This window comes from Gadus chalcogrammus, chromosome 14 (genome assembly GCF_026213295.1).
Source record: "Gadus chalcogrammus isolate NIFS_2021 chromosome 14, NIFS_Gcha_1.0, whole genome shotgun sequence".
Taxonomy (NCBI): Eukaryota; Metazoa; Chordata; class Actinopteri; order Gadiformes; family Gadidae; genus Gadus; species Gadus chalcogrammus.
In genome coordinates this window covers 15,180,288-15,204,834 of record NC_079425.1, presented here as the reverse complement: position 1 = coordinate 15,204,834, position 24,547 = coordinate 15,180,288, and the positions used below count along the sequence as shown (strand labels likewise).

At 42.5% G+C, this 24,547-nt stretch overlaps 1 protein-coding gene across 1 annotated transcript in view; it reads right to left on the bottom strand.

Annotated features, from left to right (window-relative positions):
• acsf3 (acyl-CoA synthetase family member 3) overlaps window positions 1–23,369 on the bottom strand; it is a 34,816-nt gene extending 11,447 nt beyond the window's left edge. The window contains exons 1-7 of the mRNA XM_056608308.1: window positions 23,288–23,369; window positions 21,978–22,781; window positions 20,043–20,198; window positions 10,021–10,175; window positions 9,630–9,775; window positions 4,698–4,798; window positions 4,305–4,431 (exon numbers count right to left, since the gene is read on the bottom strand). Of these exons, the coding sequence (XP_056464283.1) occupies window positions 4,305–4,431; window positions 4,698–4,798; window positions 9,630–9,775; window positions 10,021–10,175; window positions 20,043–20,198; window positions 21,978–22,709 (1,417 nt within the window). The 5' untranslated portion in view covers window positions 22,710–22,781; window positions 23,288–23,369. The remainder of the gene's footprint in view (window positions 1–4,304; window positions 4,432–4,697; window positions 4,799–9,629; window positions 9,776–10,020; window positions 10,176–20,042; window positions 20,199–21,977; window positions 22,782–23,287) is intronic.
• Between the last annotated feature and the right edge of the window lie 1,178 nt (window positions 23,370–24,547).

The window sequence follows — 24,547 nt, the reverse complement described above, 5'->3', positions numbered from 1 at the left end:
TACATCGCTGTTTGTTGCTACAGAGTGCTACATAGTTTGTGTGGTGAGCTTTATTCCTAGTTGTAAGTACTGATGAACCTACTAAGTGAGCTATCTTACCGAGCTTGCAATAGACCTATACTTTGAATATTTTATGTTTTAATGCAAGTCTTGTCATTGTTACGTACAGCATTTTATGCAGTTTAAAAGTGTATTATTGTATTAAGTCAAGTAGTTGGGCATGGATTTGTTCATGTCCCACATTATTTTACAGTACACTGCTGTACTATATGTCTACTGACATATAAACATTTGATTACAAGACGTGGACCTTGCAAGTACATGCAGTCATTCATTATAATCTGTCATTACTCTCTTTTTTATAGATGCACATGGTTAGTCACTGTTTTTTATTTCTTTGCAATCAACAATTAGTTTCCATTGTTTAATGAAAAGCCCATTTCATTGTCCTGTCACAGAAATAACTAAATGGGACCACGATGCAAACATCTTCTCTGGAGAGAACATGTACACATTTTTACTGATGTCTGCCCCTCACAGACACTGTTAGCATACATGAATATTAATGCATTAAGGCTGTTGGCATGGTGATGCAAGCCTTAATGACAATGAATAGTGGATCCCCAAGCCCCGAAAAAGCACTTCTGCCGTTGTATATCATCCTTCACGTCGGCCATGGATTCATTTTCCCACTAATTAATATCACGCAAGAGTGATCTAACGTGTTAAATGTAACACATTTGACGGCTTTATGTTAATGTAACTGATTACGTTTCATGCGGCAGATAACAATGACTCCATGATGGATGTCATCTTGGTGTTGCCCACTCCTTGAGAGGTGTAACCATGCAGGACGTGGGATTCCAATGCAGAATCATAGAAAATAAGAATTGTGGTCGTTATGTCAATTGATGTACCCCCGGCCGTAGACATGACTTTAACCTACCTAACTGTAAAGTTAAATGTATTTTAATCCTGTTTAATCCCGATTAAGATCGCATGCCAGAGGGAGCGTGAGAGATTGCGGTAGAGTAAAAGTGAGGTTGGGAGAGAGAGCAAAAGAAAGGGGCTGATAGACAGATAGGAGGTGAGGTAGTGCCATAGATGAGCAAGCGAAGAGGTTAGGATGGAGAGAGCGACAGGCTGGAGAGCAAGAGAGAGAGAATAAGAGAGAGACGTTGACAGGCTCCCTATAGAGCTGCCATTCACGCCCCATAGTTCAGACTCTCTGCAGGGCTGGGGGAGACCCCTTCAGACACCATCCAGCTTATCCATCTCTTGATCTCTCCCCTCACCTCACCCAAAGCAACACTCCTGTATGTCTGCAACATCCTCATCCGTGTCAATCTTCTTCATCCCCTTCCTCCAACCTTGCCCAGCACGAATACTGCCTTTAACAGAGACACCTTCAAAGTGGTTTTAAATGATCTTTGTTCATCTCACATTTCCTGCTGGTCTCTCAACGTAGACTAGAGGTAGCTTCAGCATTGTGCACAAACTGATAATCAGCAGAAGAAGGTTTTCACCATATGTTCTTAATGTTATTAACCACAAGAAAAAGCCCTGGCAAAGAAAACCATTTGAGTTGAATGAAAAACAAAACTACAAGGCTTACACAAGGTGTATATACCTGTACAAGTTGTTAAACACGCATATATTTGTATATATATTTGAGACCAAGTGCCTTCCTAACAGGTGTAAAGTTTTTTTTATAGTGGCTTCAATCCTGCTACCATAATGTGGTGTTTTTCCATGTCAAAAATAGTCAAAGAGGGTCTTAACGGTGGGATGATGCAAGAGGGATTGGATGATTTAGGATTTGATTGGAAGTAGTGCAATGACCTAATCTTACAGTCATTATTCTGCGTTATATATGGTCCGAATAACATCCACCCAGTTAAATATAGCGATACGATCAAATTGTTTGGGAAAAACAAGCATTCACCTGTATGTTCGGTCTAGAGAAATTAGCCGATAAATTAGAAGGTATTCTCATGTCATGTTGTTTTAAGGAGACCATTTGATTTTTGTCATTTTGTTGTTCTGAATGTAACAATTTATTCCACGGAGACAAAAGCGTTGGGTCGAAAGATTGTGGAATAACACTTTTAAAATGGCCCGGTTGGAGCTGTGGTATGGACCACTACAGGGTGAACAACCCTCTAGGTCACATCCTAGAGGTTGTGATAACTAGGTGAGAGGACCACTCCTGCTAGCTGGGGGCGAGACCTGCTCAGGGTGAGAGAGGTAGAGGAAGATTGAGGGAGTGGGAGCGAGAGAGGTGTATGGGTTAGTCGGGGATGAAGGACAAAGAACAGAACTAAGCAAAGAGTAACACCTCAACCTAAAGCGCCCTCACACACACACACACACACACACACACACACACACACACACACACACACACACACACACACACACACACACACACACACACACACACACACACACACACACACACACACACACACACACACACGTTATTTGTAGGCATATTGAACTGAATTAGAAAACAGACAGATGGAGATGGATGGAGAGATGGAGGGTAGAAAGAAACATAATTGGGAGAGATAAGAGGAGAAAGAAGTGGAAGAAGGGGAATGTGATAAAAAAAAATGGGGGGGGTTAGCGAGTGAGAGGACAGGTGATGTCACGACCATTAAAATAGGGAAAAATGGCAAAGAAAAATCATAATATATAGTACATACTAGTACACACACACACACACACACACACACACACACACAACACCTTGATTGCTTTGCTTCTCTTACAGCGTCAGAGAGCACAAGAGAGAAAATAGATGAACCGATGAAAATAAAGAAATAAGATAAAGAGAGGTGTGGTACCTGTTTATCTATTGTACATGTTATTATTGTTTTTGTGGTGTACCATTCTTCAATGTTACATGAATTAGTGTAATACAGTCGATAGTGGGAGGTGTGCTTGACTTTCAGTCAAAAGATACTGGGTTCAACTCCCAATTGTATCCATGTGCAAGGTACCGCTAATACTGCTCTTTAAGGACACGTTTCTACCAGGTCAATGCTAGTCAGTCTGGATAAAAGTGCCTGCTAAATGACTATACAGTAAAATCGTTAGCGATGAGACAATCAGCATTGCTGATTGTGGACATTGAAAAAAACATTGAAAAAAAAAAAAAAGTCATGGCACTTTTTCTAGAGCTGCATATATGAATGAGAACATGAGAATTCAAACTTGTAGACTTGTATAGTGTCAGATTGGAGTTTTGTGTGCCCCTCTGACAATAAGCTGCTACAATGTTTGGCTTGAATTTGTTTTGTATCTGGTGTTGACAGGCATCGGAACCTTGTAGATAAGTGTAAGGAAGATAATGTAAAAATATAGCTGCGAGCAGCAATGTGGGTGTCAAGCGTAATGGGACTCGATAAACCTTATTCTGCCGGACGGACGCAATCGGCTGGGTGGCTACAGGACGACCGTCTCGGTAATCGGTAATAATGATAGCTCGTGGAATGAACTAGCATTATGAGAGTACGCGTCTCGGTAATCGGTAAACTAATTCTGCATGTCCAACTTTGACCTGTTGGTGGCGCTAGAGCTGATGAGCTAGCGACCTCAAATTGGCTTCATGGGCTAATGGGACGAGTGTGCCAAATTTCACAACTTTTCACCAAGGCGTTCTATGGGCTGCCATAGACTCCCATTGCAGGTAAATAATAATAATAACTTGAGCTGATGGGCTAGCAACCTGAAATTAGCTTGATGGGCTAATGTGGCTGTCCTGAACCACTGTGCCAAATTTCACAACTTTTCACCAAGGCGTTCTATGGGCTGCCATAGACTCCCAAGTACAATGCCATGGAAGTTTGGCAGCTGAGCTGCTTCACATTTTGTTCTGTGTAGCACGAAAAGTCAGACAATCGTGCTCTGGGACACGATTTATTTTTATGATCATGAACACAAAATTGCGTGCTACCAGGTTGTGGGTACAGGTGCAGGTATCCTGAAGTAGATTTGTGTGGTATACAACACAGCAGTGGTGGAAAAAGTACCCGAAAGCCACACACTAAAAGTACAGATATCTTCCAAGAAAATTCATCTGGTAAAGTCAAAGTCACCCAATAAAATACTACTTGAATAAAAGTCTTAAAGTATCTGATATTAACTGTACTTAAGTATCAAAAGTTATTTTCTGATATTATATGTACTTAAATATTTAAAGTAAATAAAAAAACGGTTTATAAAAAAAGCAAATCAAATTGCACACGATACGCCACTGCAACACAGTGTAGTATGGTTTAGTGGTGTGGTGTGTGTACCTGTTTTGAACCATCCATCAGCCGTGAAGGACTCCTTGGTCTCTTGTGGTTTGTTCCAGTACTCCTTAAATACAGTCTCACCTCGGACTAACAGATCGCCTTCCTTCCCCTCAAGACCTGGACACACCTGCAGACAGACCCACACAAAGACTTTTTAGAGTGTGTGTGTTTGTGTGCATGTGTGTGTGTGTGTGTGTGTGTGTATGTGTGTGTGAACGAAAGGAGGTGTGAAAGTGAGTGTTTGTGGTAGTATTCAAACTATAATCATCATTCACATCTTATTGTGATTATTGTGGGATAGCTAATTGTATACATTTGTTATCAAGGCACCATCCCCATCCATCTCTAAACGACGGTGACCTACTGGCGAAACAGGTGTACAGATGTCATTACCTGGCAGTTTCTGTGGTTGCCTTCAGCAACAACGATGATGCTGCTACCGTTATCAAGGACGATGCGGACCTCTACGCCAGGTAGCGGAACTCCAACCGCACCTGTCATGAATGAACGCACGCGCGCGCGCACGCACACGCACACACACACACACACACACACACACACACACACACACACACACACACACACACACACACACACACACACACACACACACACACACACACACACACACACACACACACACACACACACACACACACGGGACATGTTATGAAAACAACACTTTTCCTGGGATTTGGGGTGTTGTTTTGAGTCTTTGGTGCTCCCACACGCATACAAACTTTGAAAAAGTCTCACACATTTTTTGAGTGAGATATGCATTTCTGAAAGAACCAAGACTACAGTTACCAAATAAGCGAGTCAGTTTCGGCGCCGCCTCCTACGTACAGTAGGGGAATAGCGGTAGGCGAGATTTTTTTTCATTCAAAAACAAGTTTTCTGGAACTCAAATACTATATTTACTTGTTGGGAAAACACCATAATATGTCTCCTTTAATGTTTGAACAATTTAGATTGAAAGGTTTCATATTACATTGTTCGTTTCATGAACATTGCCATTATTAATGGCTTTGGTTCAGCCTGATAGAGTCTGATACCGAATCATAAATTCAGGCCAAACAATCAGTTTGCCATCATACAGTGTCCTTACCAAGACTGGAGCAGGACGTTCAACAGTGGTCATTAGTGATGTTGTTGCTATCTTATATTTCAGATGTAACTTTCTAAAAGCGATTTCTCTAGATCATGGCAATAACTGTGTGTTCATTGACTGAGCAAGGTGTATATTTTATAAAACCAATGGCAGTGCAACATGGGGGCATCCATTGCAGAGGACCTTCTGCACATTCTTGACGTAAAACCATAATCATACCAAAAATACCAATATAACCAAACGCAAAGAAATATGGTCTTAGATATAGAGAGAGATGCTCTGATTTGTCATAAATTAGGTGGGGGCGTTCTATAAGCTAAATTGTCTCCTACAGCACATGCATGAGAGCAGTCATCTGCTCTCCGGCGGGAGACAACATAATGAAAGCTTTTAGATCATGCTATAGTTCTTGTCTGCAGCAAATTCTAATAGGCCTACATTCATTGCAGAAGGCTTACACAGGCTATTAACCGTGGGTAAGAGAAGATAGCGGTGCTAACTGAAGACTGAAATGACGGTGTTAAAGTGCGGCATAACGAGGGCTGACAGCTTGTCAGGTCCAGCAGGTTCCACTGCTAGACCCATGTGGACTTGGACCGCTGCTTCCGCCTCTCTGTCCCCATCACGTTTATATTGTCCTTTCTGCGCTTAAAAGGACATAAAAAACAAGACAAAAAAAAGGACTCACTAAAGGCAGGGAAAACATAACCCTCTCGGGCTGGTGAAAATGATTCCACCACACCGTGGCGTTATACTATAAGTGTCCAAGAAGCTTAACCTTAACCTATTGAAAGTAATAACCCTTGATGAAGAAATTCTGATTCAAGATTTGGCTGAGAAAACAACTTTGGATGTTTGGACGAGCCATAGTACTTTAACAAACAGACGATCTCTGTCAAGGCAGATTGATCAGACATATTATCATTCACATTCTAATATCATCATATCGCAAGACTGCAGGCTGACTGCAAACACGCTGTTTCAGGAAGTTCAGAAGAGATGCTTTCTGGCGTTGACTTTGAGCTTTGTAGCTTAGCCCACCTTAATCATGGCGAAAAAGCTATGACTTGTTTAACCTGGTATTGACCAAGTCTGCTGTCTGTGTCAGATATGTGTATTAAGTATAAGTATAGTATATAAGTATAACTATGTGAATATAAATGTCTGTGAATGCATGTGTGCAAATGTGTGTGACTGATGTAATAATAATAATATTATTAATAATAAGTAATAAAGGGTAAGATACAAAGGACAGACAGCAGGCCCAACGGCCTGAGTCAATGTGTGTATGCGACGGTGTGTCTGCCTTAAGGCTAATTTCACAAGCCAGTGCTCAGCAAATAATGGTTCTGATTAAACAGTGTCTCTACTGCTTTCTATTGATTCACAACGCTCCAACTCTGATTGGCACTGTATATCATCCTAGTCCTCCAATTCCCTACACATCTCCTCCATCACCATCCCCACTACACCACCCACCAAATATCAGCCGCTCCCAGGCTTAAAAAATAAAACAGTGTCCACGCACTGCTTAATAACGGCAGAAAAGGAAATTATGAAAATGAGTCCTTTAAATAAAATTGGCTACCCCAACTGAATAATATTACGTATTTTAACATGTTAACTTGGTGGCTGGCATGGTAAACAAATTGAAAATATATAATATAATAATTATATAATATATAAAATATATATTTCTGCCAACAAGGTGATTGAATAAGTGTCTTCTAGAGTATCGCCATTTGCATCTCAAATTGTTCTAAAAGTAAATAAAGCCAGACATCAGATAAAAACAGACCCTTTTCCCTAAATCATCAAAAACTGCAGAATAATCAATTCCAGGGCCATAGCTTGACTTTTCTCTGCCATAGCGACTTACTTATTTATTGCTGTAGTCAACCAAAGGAATCTTTGTTCACTGAAATTTGACAAACTCTTTGGACAATCGAATAGTCAATAGGATTAACTTAGTCAGCCACATTGCATTCTGCTCAACCTGTTAGCCTAAATATAACGTTAACACTGTTTGGAGGAAGCCAGTGTGTTTCAGATCTACTCTTGGTCTGAGTCCGACTTGGTTAATGCTTAAAATACGAGTTTCATTGAAAAGTGGGTGGCACACCAGACAAGCCACAGAGTGCCGCATCGGGCAGCATTGCATATTAGAAGGACAACACAGATCGGAAGATTTGATTTAGATCTTGTTCTGTGTTTAATATAATGTGTCCCAATGGATGGCACTGCTATGTACACCATGGTGCAAATTCTGATATATTTATACTCATTTAAACTCAAGGCTTTTGAGTTTTCAAAATGAAAGTTGGGCATTGCACACAATTAAAATGTTAAATGATATGCTCCCATTATTTTTTATCGTCTTCCTTTTTTAACTAAATGCAACCACACTGACAACCTCTCTGACGTGGTATCACTTAGTAAGGAACAGAGTAAATGTTCAGGAAGGTAACGAATCAGTCTCCATTAGGTTGTGCGGGTTCAGTTCTGGAAACGGGGTTGTTTTGACCCCCTGTCTTGTAAGTCTTATAGTTGTTCTGCATATTTCCTTCCTGCCCCTGAAATTAATTGATTCAGTAGCGCTTATACCCTTTGTAAAGCAAAACCAGCAATTGTACAACCAATGATGGTTTGATCAAACTAGTGCATATCGACCACCCGGCCAGAAATGTACAGCCCTGGTCAGCATGGAGACACACACACACACACACACACACACACACACACACACACACACACACACACACACACACACACACACACACACACACACACACACACACACACACACACACACACACACACACACACACACCTTGTGGCTGCAGTGGGAACATCCATACAACTGAGCGGAAGTAGGAGTAAGTAAGTGTATGGACGGCCAAAGGGGTCAAAAAAAACCTCCCTCACTGTCGACATGTATCGATTAAAAATGACAGTTAAAACGGAGTAAAGCTTTAACACTGCATTTTAGCCTGTTGTATTTTATTACGCCTTTGGATTTTATTACACTGTAAAATGCCCCTCTTCAGTGGTTCAAAGGCCAGCTTTAACGAAGCTTTTCCTGAACTCTACAACACTGTAAAAGACGATGTTAATCATGAACCATTTTCACCAAATCAATGATAACCGAAGTCAGAACAACCCAGTCCATTAATAACCTGTAATTTCTATTTGAATATTCAACGTCCAAACGAATGAACAATAATTCGGTCATCCCATATTTGGCAATCCTTATGATGGCTGCCTCTACCTCAACTGATGGGTTGACGTGAAGCGTTCCCAGATGTTGAGGGCCTTCACATATGGATAATGAAACACCCTCACAGGAATCTCGGGCAGAGGTTGAAATATTTGAACTTAATTGAACATGTGTATGAGGCAAATTTGCATGTTTGTGCAGGTAGAATCACGCAAATGTTGCACCATTCACGTCATTAGGGCCATGCGGCGCTGGTGATGCATTGCGAGAAATATGTGTATATTCGCGTCTTTGCATTGACTTGCATTGTATGTAATACCGCCGTACCAAAGATGTGCTTTTCTTTTGGTGTGAACGCACCTTAACACACACACAATTTAAGATTTGAATCGTTGAAGATTCTAAGTCACTTCTAAAATGTCTGTCTGTGAGTGTTTGAGATGACCCAGCAGGGGGTCAGACAGGGTGTGTGTACCTGGTGTATGAGGACCCAGCAGGGGGTCAGACAGGGTGTGTACCTGGTGTATGAGGACCCAGCAGGGGGTTAGGCAGGGTGTGTACCTGGTGTATGAGGACCCAGCAGGGGGTTAGACAGGGTGTGTACCTGGTGTACGGGGACCCAGCAGGGGGTTAGGCAGGGTGTGTACCTGGTGTAGGGGGACCCAGCAGGGGGTTAGACAGGGTGTGTACCTGGTGTAGGGGGACCCAGCAGGGGGTTAGACAGGGTGTATGTACCTGGTGTACGGGGACCCAGCAGGGGGTTAGACAGGGTGTGTACCTGGTGTACGGGGACCCAGCAGGGGGTTAGACAGGGTGTGTACCTGGTGTATGAGGACCCAGCAGGGGGTCAGACAGGGTGTGTGTACCTGGTGTATGAGGACCCAGCAGGGGGTTAGACAGGGTGTGTACCTGGTGTACGGGGACCCAGCAGGGGGTTAGACAGGGTGTATGTACCTGGTGTAGGGGGACCCAGCAGGGGGTTAGACAGGGTGTGTACCTGGTGTACGGGGACCCAGCAGGGGGTTAGACAGAGCCATGCCGACCTCCGTCATTCCATAGCGCTCCAGCAGGGTGTGCCCGCTGATCTGCTCCCAGCTCTGGAGAACCGGTATGGGCAGAGCGGCAGAACCGGAAACCATCAGCCTACACATACAAACAGGGGAATACAACAGGCCAGGAATAAAGCACAGACACACATCTCAAGAAACTCTCTTTCACACACACACACACACACACACACACACACACACACACACACACACACACACACACACACACACACACACACACACACACACACACACACACACACACACACACACACACACACACACCTCTCTTGGTCCCCTACCCCCTAGTCTCCTACCCCGTATCCCCCAGTATCCCACCTGATGCGTTCCTGACAAACAGCCCTGATGTAGTCCCTGACGTTGGGCTGTGTCAGATGCTGCTTGTAGTGGAGGATCAGCTTGGAGTAGACAGTGGGAACGGCCATAAAGACGTTTACCCTTGGCGCCTCAGAGCTCAATAGCCTCTCCCAAACCTGGAGAGAAAGACAGAGTGAGAGACTATGTTTGAGAGATTATTCTACCATAAGTATTATGATGGTTCTTTTCTACATATCACATATTATCATTTTATAAATATTAATATAATTTCTTATTTTATCTTGATATATTTGTCGTATATTTGTGTTTTCTTTGTATACATCTGTGTATATATGTATACATTTCATATTCAATATTTTACCATCCTGTACTTCTGCTGCTCTGACTCCCAAAATGTCCAGTACAAGATAAATACAATCAAAGTTTTATCACTATTGCATATTGTTCAACCCTTTACATAAAAAGCTGAATATATTCATAGATATATCTTGTATACCTTCATAATGAAGGTATACTTTTTTTTATAGACTTTTGGCTGTTTTGTAGTTTTTAATGTATTAGTACTATAACATTCTCCTTTGTTTAATTATTCATCATCTGCTTTATGTAAATTATGTCAATACATGTTGGCAGGGTCAGAAAGGCAATAACGCTTTCCTTTTGAGTAGAATGAAAGACAGTGAGAGAGAGAGAGAAGGAAAGTTGTAAAAAAGATGAGGTAATGATTGGGTTGGAATCTGAAAGAAAAATAGCGAGTGAGGAAAAAGGGGGAAGAAAAGTGAGAGAGACTGAAATAAAAAAGAGGAAGAGGGAGGGGGAGAGTAAGGGGCACAAGGGATCGACTAATGAAGTTTCAAAATGTGATTTGTATTGGAAATACATCACGGCTGCTGCTATGCATGCTGGGTAGCTCGATGGGAGAGGGTGACGTGACAGAATGGATGAGCCTGAATCTATATTATGCAAATGAGCCCAAATTTCATGTCCCATCGGCCAATTAATAATCAGACAGGGAGGTGATGTGCAATGTGGTTCCTTAATAAACACAAAAAGACACACTTGCTGACAACCCTTGCACGCAAATGCAATTTCTTCCTTCACCTCAAATTCTCTTTGTTTTTTTAAACCTTCATCTCCACTCTCTCCATCTCTGATCTCTCCCTTGTTCACTAACCCCCTCTCCATGACATCTTTTCTCTCTGTTGTCTATCTTTGTCTCCCGTTCTCTCTCGGAAAAACCTAAACACACAATGCACGTGTACACCCATACAAAAGCGCATGAACACGTGCCCACACACTCACATTGGCATATGCACACACACACACACACACACACACACACACACACACACACACACACACACACACACACACACACACACACACACACACACACACACACACACACACACACACACACACACACACAGGCCTCCAGTGAGCCGCTTCTAAGAGGCAGGAAGGCAATTTATGTCCATCACAGAACTGTTGTACCTGGGGAATGGACCACTCACACACACCAGAGCTGCTCACTGAATCCTGAACAGACCTACACTGGGCAGGAGCTGGACAACACCCCCAATTGGAGAAACTGGCCTTCTCCAATGCAGGATTTCCTGAAATAATACCAGGAGCTAGACAACCTCCAGATCAAGAAATGAGTCAGCTTCCCTGTTCTGCTGGGTTCTACATCGTAAAGAAGAGATGATCATGAATTAGCCACCACCCTCCACGGGATAGTCTTACTGGCTAAATCCTAATGTAAAGAACTACCAATATCCAGTTATCAACTTACTCTGAAGACATCACGTAGGCCCCTCTTCCATCCTACTGTAACTTCTACTCTTCATAGTTTTATATCCTCCTAACATAGGAAGTTTAGGAGTGGCGTGTAGCTCTCTGCTTGTCACAGCGTATTTTTAAAGGGGTAAGATTATGCTTTCCCCCTTTCGTTAGTGTGTTAGTGTGTGTTAAGCTTTTTTATCCATGTATAAGGTCTGCTGAAATACGCTGTCCATGCCAGGGGGAGTTACTCTCCTCCAAAGAACACACATCTCCTGAACTGTCTGAAACAGTCCGTTTGGAGGCGTTTAGTTCCTTGATTTTGTTACGTCAAGAAATCACGGAAGTAGAAGTCCGACCTCGCGGCTAGGGCGGTGGAGTTTGGTTTTGCTATTCCCATGTTGAGAAGACGTTGTTGAAGTCGGTGCGAAGGCAAATCGCTCTCATGTGGACTTCAAAAGGAGGATGAAATGAAGTATCAGCGCTTTAAATAAATGTTTTAAAATGTCCGTTTCCTCATTTAACAGGGGACTACTTCCTGGTTGGGGCATAGTTCATTGCTGGAGCTTTACAATTTGGGCTCTGTTGGTCAAAAGTAATCTGATTGAATTAGAGCGGATTGGATCAAATCTTGAAAAAAGGTTGTTCAAAGGAAAAATAATTATTCTGAATTCGGATTAGATCATGCAATCCAATCTTGGTTTAGATCTGGATCAAACCTTCCGTATGTGTTCAAAAAGTTTTAATAGGATTGGGATAACTTTGTTTCGAACAAAATTGGTGCAATGAAAACATTTATTGTACAAATATCTAAATATATATATATAGATACACATTTATTTATATTCTACACTTGATTTGAAAATAGTACGCATTGGACGTTAATTTGATTTGTGATACCTGTTATGCCGTCTTTTTTTTAAATATATGATATAGGAAATGGAAGGGAATATTTCGCGAGTTTTATTGTGCCCTTTTCTGTCTAATCAAATAACACCTAGATTAAAAAGCACAACAATTACTATTCTACTCGTTGTTCTTTAAATAGCCAGTAGGCTACATTTTGATACGTAGGCTAGTCCCATTTAGAGTACTGGTTATCCGGAATGGTAATTCGGATTTGGTAATCCCTGAAACGTTTTTATCTGTATCAAGGTGATCCAATCCAATGTTGCTCTTAAAAACTGGCTCAATAGTATAAGGGATTACCTGTTCCCAGATAGCAAAAACAGGATTTCCAGATACGGAACATTGTGATACAGATAGACATTTTGAACAATTGGGCACTGTAGAATCAGGATCACAACCTGTTAATTTGCTTTATTAATTAATTAATTGTTGCTTTATCTAATTTGCTTCTGCGGATTTCTTCTGTTTAACACAAACAAGGTACCTACTGCTGAATGTCCAAGTGCGTAGTTATTGGTTGCAGCTAAGCGTACACCTGATGCTAAAGATACCTTACATTCTAGCATTCAAATTTCTTGATTAGTCAGCTGTAGACCTTGGATAACTTGCAAGTTTATATTGTGTGAAAATGTCTTTCTGTAGGCCTCGGCTAACTTGCTACCTGTTTAAATGTTCAAAGGGTTTTGTTGGTCAGCTGTAGGCCTTGGCTAACTTGCTAGCTCACAGGTTTTGTAGCTAAGGGAGACGATCATAAGATACAATTGGTCCGGGTGTGGGAGATTGCAGGGTCATAAGTCCTGTTGGTGTTTGTTTAGCTAGGTATTGAAAGGGTCATATTAAGCAATTTCTTTGGTTTTTATTAGCTTTGCGGTGCAGTCACCCTCTTGGACTTGAGGAAAAAGAGAGCTTGACCACACAAACGCAGGTAAGTTAATGCACACAGACCAACTCACCAACGCTCAAAATATCCTTGTTTTGCATATAGCCCAGGCCATGAAACTCAGGAACAACTGCTGGGTATATCTAACAGGAACAAAAATGAAAGAACAGTGGCTGTTATTTAGAGCATGGTAATTAACGGTGCGCTGATGTCAGCATTACTCTTCAATACCGTCATAGACTGGGTGATGCAAAGATCAACCTAGAGGCATCAGATGGACACTATTTACAACACTTGAAGACCTAGACTTTGCCGACGACTTGGCACTGGTTTCCCATACCCACCAACATATGCAAGAAAAAACATCCTGTGTCAACAGATTTGCCCAACAAATAGGACTGAACATAAGCCTGAAGAAAACAGGTGATGACCTTGAACAAACAAAATCCCTCACCTACAGTATACATAGAAATGGAATAAATATACCCACAATAGAAGAGCTTTCATATCTAGGAAGCACTAGGCATTTTATTGCTGTACAATAAGTGCCATCAGAGATGAACGTTGGTGGGCCACTGAATCTCACCTCTATCACCTCTTCTAAAGATAAAGAGGTTCCAAACACCTTTCTGACCTTAGATCAGCCAGCCTCCACAGCAATTCACAGCCCATTGAAACCCCTCCCCCTTATGATGGAGCAGAGGGGGAAGAGGCAGTTGGGAGGGGAGAAGCAGAAATCAATGAGAGAGTCCACTCCTGAGCCGGTCTATCGATCAGCTCATCACCGCGCTGTAACTTCACAAGGACCGGGAGAAGCCCAGCTCCCGGGGGCACCAAGCCTCGCTCTGCGTTTTGTTCATGTTTCTTTTTTAAACAAGGTCACGAGGGGAGCGGTAGGAGGGCTGCCATGGGAGCTCTTCAGCAGAGCACACCGTTGACGGACACCTTGTCAGGAAGCCAGCGCTAAACCTTCAATCAAACCTTTATCGTCGTGACAACCAGCGACACCATCACACAAGTCCTTGGTTCGATAAAAGCCCCCCGTGTGCCAGACAGAACTGCACAATATACGACACACACAAACAGACACCAGCACATAAATGACCTAGCCAGTCGAAGAAACTCTCTGCTCATGTGACCCCACAGACACACACACACACACACACACACTCCCCCCATCTCCCTTGCTTAATACCTTCAGCAACCTTTCCCCCCCGAAAAGACTGACGCAAACACACACACATACACACAACCCCCCCCCCCCCCCCCCCCTGGACTGAACAAGTGGTCTCATTGCTCACTGTCGGCTCATCGATTGATCAGCTCCTTAAGCTGCAGTGGAGCGTCACGCCGATCAGATAGCGAGCCACCACAGGGCCATCCATCAGGCGCCCCACACGGCCTGGCTGACAGCCCAGGAACCACCGGGGGGGGGGGGGGGGGGGGAGGTGGAAGTATGCGTTTGGTATACGTGTTTGGGAGGACTTTTGTGTGTGTGGGGTGATGTGTGTGCCGGTGTGGGTCTGTGTGAATGTTTATTTAGTTGGTTATTGTTTATTTGATAGGGACAGATACAAGTCATGTGGATTGTGCACAATCCAGCTCCTTCAGTTAGCCCTTGAATTGTTTATGACCATGAATTGCCTTGAGCTCGGTGCGGATGCTATTCCATGTATTAACTACCTTACAGTTCCCTGCAGCAGCACCTCTATTGGACCGCCCTGCGGCCTGCATCGCTTGGATCAAGTCACAGAGAGCCTGCGGGGCCTGAACATGTAAACATTTATGAATTAGGTTGATGTTAGATAGAGCTATGTAATTGTCAAGGCTGAGCATGTTCAAGTCCCCTAGGACGTCGCAGTGGTGGGATCTTATCGGCCTCTTATCTAAAGGTCTTTAATGCGCGGTTGGAGAGTCTCTCCAGAGGTTTGACTACAGAAGGACTTGCCTGTGACCATGCATTCACACAGTAGCCGAGGTGCGAGAGGATAATTGCATGTACATATATTTTAGCTGCTTCAAACATTCTCTGATTAAGTAAATAAGTTCAGTTTTGCTAATTTTCTTTACATGCGTGTCAAATTTAAGATGAGCATACAGCATTAAACCTAAATTTCAGGCACTCATAGTCATTGAGTGGCTGCACAATTGTTCCATTGTCTGAGAGGGTTTGATCTCTATTTTGAGTTCTTGCAGATGCTTTGAGCTTTCTGTGATTTTATTAAGCTGTTAAGTAAAGTTGTTTCCAGATAAATTAGTTGTTACCCTTAGCCTCTGTTATTAGCGTAAAATAATATGTTGCTTTAGACGTACGTAGTTCTTGTATAGGGCTAAGCCTGTATTTGTATGACTCTTTAAACAAGCCTTGAGCGCAAGGACGCGTTCTTTCATTATCTGTTGAATAGATGAATCAACCGACGGAAGGGAATTCTTCCCATTCGATTTTTTTGGCCTTTTGAGGTACTTAATAATTTTGTCGATAGCATTCATAAGTTCACTGGAGATTGTAAGAACCACAACACGTTCCACCATTTTTTTCAGACATAGAAAATGTATGTTAGTCCTGCTTTAACATAACTAGTATTTAAATTGCCCTGACTCACAATAAAGGCTAAATAAGATAGACGATTTTTGATCTGTGCATATGGATATGTGCAGAGCGTATCACAGAATGAAGGATTACATTCAATTATGCATTGTGTTAAATTGTTATTGAGTTTGTATTATCCATCCAGTCTATCTATGGTATCATCCATTATAGCTCCTTTCCCTAATGCTCGATTAAGAAGGCGTCGACCTTACTCATTACATTAAACAGCAATCCCACTGATACTTTGGTGAAGTCTCGTCTCATTTATTCCATGTTCCTTTACACTCTTCCTTTTTTATGCTGAACTTATTTACACATTCAGAAGACCAAGTGGCTCTACCGTTAAAGGGATACTTCACCGATACAGAACCGGCGTTCTATTATTATAAAATCGCTATTATAAAATAAAAAAAAGTTATTTCTTCCTCAGTCTAACCCAGTCTTCCCTTGGCCCAGCTATCCTCCTTTCATTTCTCCTGACCTGAGGACAAATTACGCGTTTGAAGTCATGTCAGTAGAAATTTGCTTGCCTGCTAGAAGGGCCGAGGACTACAAACCACTGGTTATTGCTGTAATTGTTCAACTTAAATAAAAACAATTCCATCGTTTCTAAGGTAAATTGAATAAAACCTTTAGAAATGGGTTTAGCTATGCACATTAACTCTGTAAGAAAAAGTAATTTATTGGAAAGTACCATGTTCAGTTCTAGATAGTATATAATTAAACTTCGGCTGTTACCAACAGAAACCTTGGGTAACTAGAATTGTAACTTGAATTGATTGGCAATGGAAGAGGTGTTTCTAAGAATTGGTTGCCTACTTTCCTAGGAAGTACACAATTATATCTGAGTTATTACCAACCTAAAACAGTTACAACTACAAGGTACTTAGTTGAGTTGATGGGTAATAGTGGTGGTTTTTCTTAGTACTTTTTCTTAGAGACAGCAGGACACCAAGGAAAAACTCATTCAGACGAGCTTCAACAGAGCACGATCGTACTGTTATGCCCTATTTGATGCCACTTGGCTTTGAGAAAATGTTGGTGGCTTTTGGCAAAGGAGAGAAGACAAGATGGATCCTAACACAGAAGGTGGTTTCAGCCATAGGACCAGAGAAAACAAGTGGTGTCCTTTTCTTCCATGCCTTCAGTGGACACTGTGTCATCCTTTCATGGCAAATCAATGTCTTCCTGGAAAACATGGAATGTGTGTGATGAGGTCTCAAACACATTTGCTAGACTCTGCGAATGTCCCTCTGCAGTGGCGGATAGTGACCTGTCGAGCTTTGGCGAGATTTGCTGTGCTAATGTATGACAGGTACAGCGATGTCACAGCTGTGAACGAGGCCAGACTTAATCTCTTAGCCAGAAAGCAAAAGACACAATAAATTGGTCCCATCAACTCAAGCAGCACTCAAAGAGCATGCCAAACATGCTTATGAGGCTGGATACGTGTGGGGAGAGGCATCGAAGTGACATCCACAAATGCCGAGCCAGTCCATAGGGGGATGGGTGGAACAGGACGAGGTTTGGAAAGTTTTCTGGAATCCACTTCCACCTATTGCGTATAGTTGTTGGAAGTTGACCAAATATGGGTGCACCAAGGACTTTACTGGAAGGTGCAAGTACTTCAGATATGGACTCAGTTGCACATGCCTATGCAGTTGCCCCTGCTAGAACCTATTGGCATGTTTCTTTTGCCAGAGTTATTCCCCGTTGTCCTGTGTGTTTAGGTAGGTTAGTGCCTATGGCTCGACTGCCCCTCGCCAAATCGTCGAATTATGTTTTACTTCGTCACATACAGCTAGTTATTTTTAATTAGTGCATTATTTAGTGTTAGGGTTAGGCTGTTAAGCTGAAAAAACGACTGTGTGAATGTTACGTTGTCGTGGTAAGGGAGCTTGTGTACCTAAGTGAAGGTGGGAGGCAACTCCTTGTGGACGAGGAGTCACTACGAAGAGTCATCAACTAGAATTTCATTGAAAATATATCGTCCAGTTCACTAATACTTTCTCAACAGCATAATCAACCAAACGTTCAACGTGTGGCAGCACCAGAGACCTAAAACAACACCCGAAATCCCCGTTTTTTTTTTGTAGTTTGCATAATATGTCCCCTTTAAGTGGAATTGAAAAATACATATGCTCCTCCTTTCCCCAGCAACCTACTCACACCTCCTGGCCTATATATAATTATTAATTGCCTTAAACTTTCACCACTCCATCACTGGGTACTTCCCAGCGCAGAACAACAACCCGCCCTTCCGACCCCATCCAGTTGAATAGAATTAAAGGACACCCAGCAAAAACCCTCTCTTAGTTACTATACATTTATTGTAAACACAGTGATCGTTCGCAAGATGGTGCCCAGGCATTGGATAATGCAATTGATTAAATGCAATCAAATGCAATTTGGATGTAAAAAACTAACAGATTTTTGGTTTTAAAATAAATTTCTTGTTGATTGTTTCTACCCTTGAGATTCGATCACTGTTTTAGTAAATTCAGAAGTTTAGGGGAGGGGGTGTTGGAGAGGCTAAAGCAGCAAGAGTAAACCTTATTTTCAAGAAACCCACACTCAACCCCCCTGATGCAAAATGTACTGACCTTCCTTTCTTCAACCATATATTTCCAAAACACTTCATTTTCAATTTCTGTATAATTCTATTGGAAGAATCTACCGGTACTCCACCCTTACCAGTCTGGATTCAAGGCAGGCCACCCAACTGAGAGGGCCCAATTGTGGTATTTGCCTACTGTGCTGTGAATGGTTACGGCCCATCCTACATCAAAGACATGGTCAAACCATACACCCCAGCCCACCCACTTCTCTCTATGAATGCCAAACGGCTTGCCACTCCCTCACTACATGGGGACCCCAGCTGCCACTCAACAAAATCTTGATTGTTTGATGTCCTGGAACAAGCTCCCCACTGACATCAGGACAGCTGAAACACAACCAATCTTCCGTCGAAGAATGAAAACTCATCTGTTCAGACTGCATCTTCGCTCATGAAAGAAATATATCTGATAGTAATAATTATAATAATAATAGACAAAGGAATGAGTAAATAATATAATAATTCTCTATCTTATTCTTCTTTTCAGGTTGTATCTTCGAATGCATTTATGGTACTTCGCCTTGGATAAAAGCAAATAAATGTAATGTAATGATAGAGAAGCCTGGTGTATCTATTTGAGAAACCTACATGCATACAAATCATTCGATTACGACTCGAATCTGGCCTTATAAAGACTTGGATCCATAACTTTTCTGATTTTAAAGAGTATACACCATGGTATGTAAACATTTTTTATCCATGTTTTTTGAGATTGCCACAGTTAATGGCACAATAAATCCTCGCCATCGTGGTGGTTGTTTAACTGTTGTCTATGGTTGCATCCACCCATCTGTTGTGATGCTGCCCAGAAATCCATCTATACCATAATATAAAAATTGTTTTATTATCCAATACCTGAAAATTACTAACCTAACATTGACCGTCTCTTACCTTACTTTCAATTATAATTTGATTTTATACTTATCCCAAAAGTTGAGAGAGGGAGGGACTTCTGATAGAGGGATATCCATTTATGTTAGATATTTTGGATATTGCTTTGTCAATAAAATTCAGATTTATTCTTCTGTGTTGTTGCAATACTTGTCATGTTCTTAATTCTTCCCGGTCCTGGGACTGTTAACTGATGTACACTAATCATAGGAAATACATACAAAACAATTAATGACCCTCTCCCACCCTAATTAAAGTTAATGAAAGATGGGCAGAGACAGCAGCAGTGAAGCAGCGAGAGGATGAGAGATGGAGAGATTGGACAGAAGAGAAGTTAGACTGGAGGAATGAACCTTGTGTGGCTGGAAGTCTGGCAGCATGATGCAGGTGGCTCCAACCCACAGTGGGCACAGCAGCTTGTTCACAATGCCATGCACGTGGTGCAAGGGCAAGGTGTGTAGGATGACGTCATCCTTGGACCACGCCCACGCTGAGACCATGCCCTGGACCTGAGGGGGAGTAGAGGGAGAGGATTTAGTCCCAATCTCATTTCTAAGGGGGGAGGGGTAAGGGGAAGGGGTAAGGGGTAGAAATAGGATCGGGCCTTAATCATCTGAATTTTCCTGAGACTTCACAAATGGCAAATAACGGCAAAAATATTTGATCAACAAGACGTGATAAAAACTGTGATATCAATACCAACCCGATAGTAGGATGGACATAGCCAGGTTAACATTAAGCCTTGCATACGGAAGATGAGAACAAAGGGAAACAACTTTTTTCTCAAATATCTTCCTTAACCACTGACATAAAGATCTTTGTATGTTCCTTTTAAGTTTCTTTCACTCTTTGGGACATAAATGGTCTAGAAGCTAGAGACTTAAGAATAACTTACACAACATTAAGAATAAACTCAACATCATTTGTACAGCTCTTTTAAATACAAGGTTGTAGATTGTCGTTAAGGAACGACAATCAGTATTAAAAGCTTTTCCAGTTAAACCAGAAGATACATTTAGAAAAGAATATGAGTGTAAAAGGGTACAGGGTCACAAATAAATGTAAACACTAATAATCTAGTTATGTTTGATCTTTGTCATTCCTAAACATGCTAAGCTGAGCAATACATGGGCCAATGTAATTCTAAGGCATTAAAGCACCTGATCATCATAAACAAAAAAACAAAAAAAAGTGAAACAACTATGTAATGTACCTATGGGCTTTCCCTTAGATTAGCCTGGATGGTAATGTATTCCACAAGGAGGACAGCAGAAGATCTAATTGGAGACAAACATGAGCTCAGCATTTTCCCTTGTGTCACACTTAGTTAAACTCATCTTGATTATTTTGATTGTATTTTTCAAAACTGAACACCATATTTATATGGTGATGTAACTAAACAGCCCCCATTATTATTAAAACATAAAGCGAGGGGTGTATGTATACAGTGGTCAGCTTAGCTTCATTCCATACTTTAGCCCTGTGTTAATTCCGAGCTATCGCATATCGACACTGTTTTGCTTTAAACACACAGAGCATTGCGTAAACAAGGCCAAGGGATAGTCAGTTTCCTCTATTCCAGCTGGGGACATATTCACTCATTGTACTGCGAGATTTAGGATTGAAGCATCGCCCAAATGGCTTGCAAATTTAAAATGGAAAGACACGTTTGTTTTCATGTGAAGGTCCTACTGTATGACGAGTATAGTGCTGGTCTTATACTTAGACATTATGGTATATTATTTGATGTCATGCCATCTCTCACAGAATGTTGAGGTTGGACTTGAACCAGCGACCACATGGTCATGAGTCCGACGCAATACCACTACACTACATGGACATAATGCCAAGAGCAGATAAGAATATATCATAAAGGGATAGAAGTCTTCCATGCATTGAGGTATGGTGAGCTTGGTCACTATTGTAGCATGGCATGGGTATGCCTTAAAAACTGGTTTACCGGAGGTTAACAAATCAAAATAATCCCCAACCATGTTTCTAAAGCATACTTTGTCAAAACCTGGACGTTTGCAATATGATGCGTGCACCACTTTAAGGCCCAGTCTGTATTGTAGCAACACAATACAAGTTTACTTTTTCAACTATTGGCCTTTTAGGCTTTATGGAAAGGAATTATGAAGAGAGATCTAAAGAAAAGAGGGTGGACGAAGAAAGAGGGAACGGCATGTAGCACAGTTCAAAAGGTTGGAATTGAACATGGTTTAGGGTTAGCTACATGGGTAGCACACTATCAGGTTAAACACCCAACCCAAATAAGAATTTCTTACCATAGCTTGAATGCTGCTATGTGTGTGTAGGACTCCTTTGGGCCGGCCTGTTGTGCCACTAGTGTAGATGATCATGGCGGGTCTCTGGCCCCAGTCCGTGATATTCAGCTCCATCTCTGGGGTCTCAGCCCGCTCTAGTGAGCCTAGGTCGGCGGTAGAGGGGAGGGCAATGCAGGGCAGCCCAAGCTTGTCGGCATGAGGCTGTAGCTTGCCAGCGTAGGGGTGGCCAGCCACCAGCAGGGAGCTCTGGGCGTCTGAGATGATGTACTCCAGCTCGGATGCCGGGTGCTTGTGGTAGAGTGGGACAGCCACGCCTCCACACATCCACACGGCCCACTGGGCCACCGTGTATGACACATCGTTGGCACACAGGAAGGCAATACGTTTCCCTTGCAGGTCACCGTGGCTAAAGCCAAGGAGGGCAGAGCTTAATAGATGTGCGAGGCCCTGGCTGCAGCCGTACAGTTGCTTGTAGCTGTGACGGCCACTGTCGTCGACGATGGCCAGCCTGTCTCCGTAGGCCAATGCTCTGCAGAACACCGGGCCATGGCCAGAGCTCCAGGCGGCCCCAATATTGCTGGATGTGAAGTATGTAGTATTCACATGCAGCTGGCGATGTGACCTTGGCTTAGAGTGGGCGCAGTAAGCAACCGGGAGGCAGAGCAGGTGGCAGTGAGTCCATGGGCGAGGACGGCAGGCGCCGACAATTCCTGACAGTATAAAGCAGGACATTGCGTTCAAGTCCTAGGATGCAAGAGATGACGACGTCCTCACGAGGGCCCCCATGCTAGATGTTTTACAGATCTAAAAAAAACAAAATGGTTTTGCAAGCATAACTTAATAATCGTTTATTTGAATGAATAACCAACTAACTTTTTACTGAGATTATTTATATTGTTCACACTACTCGAGACAATTATGTACGATCGTAAATGATTCTGTAATCATGTACGATTTACCAAAATATGCAATGTTTTGTTCCACGTTTACTCTCCTGTCCATGCAGTGTGTTTCTCACCATAACCAACATAACTAGTTATTATTCTCTCAATACACAAGTGAACAAGTAAAAGCACATTTTTTAAATTCTCTTTATTAATGAGATATTGGGTAATTTAAATGTGTATCATAAAGATGTCATCAATTGACTTGTGAGGAACGGAGTATAACATTGAAATGACGATACAAGTTTAAAACTAAAACGTAAGATTGATAAATGAGAAATTAAAAGATGAACGAGCGTTACTTATTTTAGTACACACTTTGCCCCATGATATCAACTGTCGGTAAATAAATGAAATTCACCTTACCCAAACAACGGGGACTCATTTAGCGATGGACAGTGCGTCAAAGATATTCTTCCGGAAGGGAACATGCTATCGTTTAAATGGTTCTGTTAAAAGATGTTGCCAACAGGTACTTTTTTTTTCCTCCTATTTTCTAGAACATTACTTTATATATAGATTCAATAATTTCTTTCATGCATTCTGTCTTTATTAATATGTGATTATACATCTATATATTTTTTGTTGTTGTTGCAAAGCAAGCATTCTATTTCTTTCCAAAAACAATGCTAATATTTCTAAAAACAGCATTACAAAATAAATTGGTATCGTCTTTCTTGAAAGTCTGTCCAATCTGCCGCTTCTGTGTTATATCAGAAGATCGCATTCAATGACAATCACAGTGAGATCCTCCCTCACTGAGACCACAGAGGGCAGGCCAAAGTCATAGAGATAGAGATGGGGAGGAGGAGAGGAGGTGGGTGTTGTTATGGTGGACATGCAGCCACCACACAGAGCGCTGTTGGTGTCGGTCCTCAGATCACATGCCAGCACCCCCCCCCCCCCCCCAACACACCTACCCCCCTGGCTTGCCGTGCCAACTGGCTCGGCTGCCTCCTCCTCCACCAGCGCCACCACCATCACCGTGGCAGTGCAAGTGGGCAGACTCAGCCGCCAGCTGGCAGTGGCGGGCCTCAGATAGCAGAATGGTACAGACATGGCACTCGTTCAAAAAGTTTTCTCTTCCCTCCCCAAACCCCCTACACTGCGGAGAGGATGGCATGTTCCTAATGAGGCGGGCTGCCTTTGTCTCGCCGCGCGCCCCTCCGTTCTCTCCAGTAGTCGGATCGTCAAAGAGCAACGGGCTGCCATTCGCCATCAGGAGGACGCTACACCAGCAGCTCTCTAATCTCCACAAAACATCCTCCGTTCTGCAGGGTTTCTGACTGGTCTTTTGGGCTCACGATCTGAACGCAGCCGCAGCTGGCGGCGATGGATGTCAAAGGATACGACCTGAAATGAAGCGCACGGCGCCCTCAATGGAATAGGACTACTCGGGGACAAAACCATTATGGAGGGAATTTGGTACTTGGATTTTGGCCATGTTTTTGACAAGCGGTATCTGGCGGCGACATAGCCGTAATGGAAGCTATCTGGAGAGGGAAGATATGTTTCTGCCGAAGCAGGGGCCTGAATTCAAGGAGGACGTGTGGCTCGGGTTTGTCCGAGGTGGGATTAGCAGAACTAGAGAAGGCTATGGCACCCGCTTCTTCTCAAGGCTGCCAA